Source organism: Bos mutus, chromosome 15, assembly GCF_027580195.1.
Source record: "Bos mutus isolate GX-2022 chromosome 15, NWIPB_WYAK_1.1, whole genome shotgun sequence".
Lineage (NCBI taxonomy): Eukaryota > Metazoa > Chordata > Mammalia > Artiodactyla > Bovidae > Bos > Bos mutus.
Window position 1 is genome coordinate 32720425 of NC_091631.1, and position 6000 is coordinate 32726424.

At 36.2% G+C, this 6000-nt stretch overlaps 1 protein-coding gene across 1 annotated transcript; it reads left to right on the forward strand.

The window, feature by feature from the left end:
- The first annotated feature begins 2281 nt into the window (after window positions 1-2281).
- On the forward strand, window positions 2282-3241 carry LOC102276642 (putative olfactory receptor 56B2). Its single transcript, XM_005896271.2, has one exon. It carries the CDS (start codon window positions 2282-2284, stop codon window positions 3239-3241), a length of 960 nt encoding a protein of 319 aa, XP_005896333.2.
- The last annotated feature ends 2759 nt before the right edge of the window (window positions 3242-6000 follow it).

A 6000-nucleotide genomic window follows, 5' to 3' on the forward strand; every position in this document is an offset into this window, starting at 1 on the left:
GTGTGGAGAAAAGGGAACCCTCTTACACTGTTGGTGGGAATGCAAACTAGTACAGCCACTATGGAGAACAGTGTGGAGATTCCTTAAAAACTGGAAATAGAACTGCCTTATGACCCAACAATCCCACTGCTGGGCATACACACCGAGGAAACCAGAATTGAAAGAGACATATGTACCCCAACGTTCATTGCAGCACTGTTTATAATAGCCAGGATATGGAAACAACCTAGATGTCCATCAGCAGATGAATGGATAAGAAAGCAGTGGTACATATACACAATGGAGTATTACTCAGCCATTAAAAAGAATACATTTGAATCAGTTCTAATGAGGTGGATGAAACTGGAGCCTATTATACAGAGTGAAGTAAGCCAGAAAGAAAAGCACCAATACAGTATACTAATGCATATATATGGAATTTAGAAAGATGGTAACGATAACCCTGTATGCGAGACAGCAAAAGAGATACAGATGTACAGAACAGTCTTTTGGATTCTGTGGGAGAGGGAGAGGGTGGTATGATTTGGGAGAATGGCATTGAAACATGATAATATCATATAAGAAATGAATCGCCAGTCCAGGTTCAATGCAGGATATAGGATGCTTAGGGCTGGTGCACTGGGATGATCCAGAGGTATGGTACAGGAGGGAGGTGGAGAGGTGTTCAAGATGGTGAACACATGTATACCCATGGTGGATTCATGTTGATGTATGGCAAAACCAATACAATATTTTAAAGTAAAAAAATAAAATAATAAAATAAAATACATTAATGATATTAAAAAAAGAACATATGACATTTGAAAAATAGTTCCAATATTAAGATTAAAAACAATACAAGCTATAAAAATAGACTATTAAAATTAGAGGTCAATAAAAAATAATATATATAAAAGAATTCTTATTTTTGTCTAAATATATATCTTTTTAAATCTACCTTCTTCATTATCTTATTATAAGTATAATGGAATGGTATCACTTGGATTAGAATGAATATATTTTCCAGGACTATATTCATACTATTGTTCTGTACATACTATTGTTTTGAACCACATTTTTCAAAATTTTATGTCCTGATAATACATCCCTAATATTTAATTTATTGAAAGCATATAAATAAATATATAATAGACATTTAGGAGAAACAGATCATGAAATATGTTTCCCCTTTTGCATTAAAATGTATGTGATTAATAAATTTTGACAGATAAGCACTAACGTGATTCAAGTAATTTGATTTTCAAAATCTTTACCTCAAACTAATATTTTTTTAATTTTATTTTATTTTTAAACTCAAACTAATATTTTAATGCCTGCTTTATTCTTTATACTTTGGCTATCTGGAGTGCTCCAAGAATCAAAACTACATCAAGTAGGAGAAAGTTACTGAAAACCAGAATTAATTGGTTTTGAATAACAATGATATTCCTAAATCACATTTCTCTTTTATTATTACAGTTTTGGGCAAGTCATTAGCAAATTTTGATAAAAGCTTCCTCACTTAAAATGTGCACTAAATTATTTCATACATTTCAATTAAAATTAAATGGGACACAGTATTATTTAACAAAATCTCAAATCCTTGAAATAAGAGTTATTTTCAGTATCATATATTCTGGTCTATTACTTAAATATCTCCAAGCACAGAAATTTCTATACTCCTTGCATATATTAAGTTTCTAATAATTCAGCAAAACAAATTCAAGAGTGCAGGCTGTGATATCAGAAGGCTACATCTTCTCCAGTATTCATGACTTGTAGGCTGAAGATAATGTCCAGAGTCATGATTTTCTCTAAAGTTCTGTTCCTCAGTTACGAGAAGATGAAAAAAATACAAACTGACTTATGGTATGAAGTTTGTGTTTTGATAAATAATTTAACACTCAATGTGTTAAAATAGCTCCTGTTTAATTAGAAATACCCAAAGAATGTTGGATACTTCTAATCTGCCTGCAAAGCAAGAACCCTGGGTTTAATCCTCCAGTCATGAAAATTCCCTGGAGAAGCGAATGGCTACCCACTCCAGTATTCTTGCCTGGAGAATTCTATGGACAGAGGAGCCTGGTGGGCTGCAGTCCATGAGGTCGCAAAGAGTTGGACATGACTGAGTGACTAACACTCTCAAAAACCTTTCCCTTTCAAGGAACGTTAGTGCTGGAATTAGAGTTTAAAAAGAGGATTCCCCTACAACACCTATAAAACCATGAATGCAACTTCTTCAAACACTGTCAGAGAGATTAGTAAGAATAGTAACCTTGAATGTTTTTCTTCTTAGTGAATTATGTTCCAGGATCTCGGAAATTTCAACAGCTCAAAGTTTCAGGTCTCTGAGTTCATTCTTTTGGGATTCCCAGGCATTCACAGCTGGCAGCACTGGCTATCCCTGCCCCTGGTTCTGCTCTACCTCTTAGCTCTCAGTGCAAACATACTTATCTTGATCATCATCAATCAAGAGGCAACACTGCACCAGCCTATGTATTATTTCCTGGGCATCCTGGCTGTGGTTGACATGAGCCTTGCTACCACCATCATGCCCAAGATTTTGACCATCTTGTGGTTCAATGCAAAGACCATTGGTCTCCCTGAGTGCTTTGTACAGATGTATGCCATACATAGCTTTGTAGGAATGGAATCAGGCATTTTTGTCTGCATGGCTATAGATAGATATGTGGCAATTTGTCAACCACTGTATTATTCATCAATCATCACCAAATCTTTTGTGGTCAAAGCTACTGTGCTCATGGCACTCAGAAACAGCCTGACTACCATCCCAATTCCTGTGTTGGCGGCTCAGAGACACTATTGCTCAAAAAACCAAATTGAGCACTGTCTGTGCTCTAATCTTGGTGTCACTAGTCTATCCTGTGATGACAGAACGATCAACAGTGTTTACCAGCTACTTTTGGCCTGGATATTCATGGGGGGTGATTTGGGTTTTATTCTTGTATCCTATGCTTTGATACTTCACTCTGTACTGAAACTGAACTCAATGGAAGCTATATCCAAGGCCCTGAGTACCTGCACTTCCCACCTCATCCTAATCCTGTTTTCCTACACAGTAATTATTGTCATTTCTATCACCCATAGTGCAACAATGATGTTTCCCCTCATCCCAGTTCTACTCAATGTACTCCACAACGTCATTCCTCCTGCCCTCAATCCTATGGTCTATGCACTCAAGAACAAGGAGCTCAGACAGGGCTTGTGTAAGCTCCTTAAGCTGGACTTAAAAGGTAGTTAACTTGGGGAGGATGCTCAACTTTGTAATTTCCCTATGTATATATTCATTATATTCTTCAAAGAAGAACTAAGAAACACTAACATTTTTCAGTTACTTTATGGAATAAGTGGAAATTAATGAAACCTTCAAAATGAGAATGAAATAATCTTGCTTTTCAATAAATGTCTTCATCAAATGAGTAACGCAATGATGTTGATTGTCTCAAGGAATCCACAAAAACAACAGATATATATTCAGGAATATATATATTCCATTTTGTCTCCAGTTTCTCTAAATAGAACTTCCAAACAATGTTTAATAGAGATGGTTAAAAGAGATATCTGCCATTTTCTTTTTTTTTTAATTAAAGTATTTAATCCATATGTATTTTATTTAATTACTGATAGCATATAACTGCTCCATGACAAAACTAGACAGCATATTAAAAACAAAGACATCACTTTGATGACAAAGGCGCTTAGAGTCAAAGTCATGGTTTCTCTGGTAGTCACTTATGGACAAGAGAGTTGGACCGTAAAGAAGGCTGGTGCTAAAGCTGAAGTTCCCATCCTTTGGCCACCTGCTGCCTCAGTTCAGTTCAGTCACCCAATCGTGTCCAACTCTTTGCGCCCCATGAATCGCAGCATGCCAGGCCTCCCTGTCCATCACCAACTCCCGGAGTTCACCCAGACTCACGTCCATTGAGTAAGTGATGCCATCCAGCCATCTCATCCTCTGTCATCCCCTTCTCCTCCTGCACCCAATCCCTCCCAGCATCAGAGTCTTTTCCAATGAATCAACTCTTCGCATGAGGTGGCCAAAGTACTGGAGTTTCAGCTTTAGAATCATTCCTTCCAAAGAAATCCTAGGGCTCATCTCCTTTAGAATGGACTGGTTGGATCTCTTTGCGGTCCAAGGGACTCTCAGGAGTCTTCTCCAACACCACAGTTCAAAAGCATCAATTCTTCAGCTCTGCTTTCTTCAGAGTCCAACTCTCACATCCATACATGACCACAGGAAAAACCATAGCCTTGACTAGACGGACCTTTATTGGAAAAGTAATGTCTCTGCTTTTGAATATTCTATCTAGATTGGTCATAACTTCCTTCCAAGGAGTGAGCGTCTTTTAATTTCATGGCTGCAATCACCATCTGCAGTGATTTTGGAGCCCAAAAAATAAAGTCTGACACTGTTTCCACTGTTTCCCCATCTATTTCCCATGAAGTTATGGGACCGGATGCCATGATCTTTGTTGCCTACAGCTGACTAATTCTAAAAGACCCTGATGCTGGGAAAGAATGAGCACTGGAGGAGAAGGGGATGACAGAGGAAGAATGATTAAATGGCATCCCTGACTCAATAGACAGGGGTCTAGGCAAACTCTGGGATACAGTGAAGTACCGGGAAGCCTGGCATCTGCAGTTCAAGGGTCTCAAAGAGCCAGACATGATTTAGCAACTGAGCAACAACAACTGCTCCAGATATTTGTGTCTCTTTCTGAGGTGTTTTACCATTTTTAAATGATCAAAGAACTTGAGGAGACACTTCTCTAAAGAAGATATGAGGTGCCAGCAAATATATGAAAAGATTTCAACATCATTAAATTAAAATCAAAACAACAATAATCACAATAAGTTTAGGATAATTAATGTATACCTAAATGATTACTATTTTGTTTTAAATTTAGCAGATATTGGCAATATTTTGAAACATGGCATTATTATACATTGATGGAGACTATGTAAAAATCACACAGGCACTGTGGAAAAATGTTTAGTAATTACTCAATTTAAAAGTAGTCACCATATGACTCAGAAATTTAACTCCTAAGCATATAATCAGACAACTTAACACAGCTGCAGCAAAAATTTTATGTAGAAACATTCATAGTATCATTGTTAATCAAAAAGTTGAAAGAAGTCAAATGCTGTTGAATATCAGTTGTTTAATAGATAAACAATATTAAGCATATCCATTTCAGGAATTATTATTCATCCATAAAAGGATGAAGTTCTGATACATGTTCTTGTGTAAATAAAATTTGAAAAAAAGCATGCTAAATAAAAAGACAGACACTAAAGGCTACAAGTTGCATGCTTTCAATTACATCAAATCTCCAGAAAAGGGAATCCATTGAACAACAACAACAAAAAAATAGTCCTTGGTAAGAAGAGAAGTGACAAATTAATAAGCAGTTACTGATTAATGCTACAGATATTTCTTTTGTGGTAATGGAAATGTTTTGAAATAGTATTGTGCTGACGGTTGTGCAGCACTTTGAATGTACCAAAAGGTACTCAGTTGTGCATTTTTGAGTGCTATTTTATGTGGCATGTGAATTTCACTTCAATAAAAAAATGATAAAATGCAAAAAAAGAAAAATGACTGTTCTCTCTGTGTCTCTCCCTATGTATGTATATATGTCTCTCTCTATGTATGCATATATGTCTCTCTATATATGGAAAATGGTTAAAATAATTTACTTATCATTTAACATCAATTTAAAATGGTACAATTTATTTTTTAGTAGTTATTACCAGAACTTTTGTCAATATAGAAGCCCATGTATATACATCTCTCTCTTTCTCTTTAGTTGTTAAGGTGTGTCTGATTCTTGCAACCTCATGGATAGTAGCCTGCCAGGCTCCTCTGTCCATGGATTCACTGGGAAAGAATACTGGAATGGGTTGCCATTTTTCTTTTCCAATATATACATATATAGCAAATATATGGGCTTCCCTGGGAGTTCAGATGGTAAAGAATCTGCCTGCAATGTAGGA

Excerpts from the sequence above, each read along its gene's own strand:
- LOC102276642 (XM_005896271.2), top strand. The coding sequence starts at position 2,282 with ATGTTCCAGGATCTCGGAAATTTCAACAGCTCAAAGTTTCAGGTCTCT.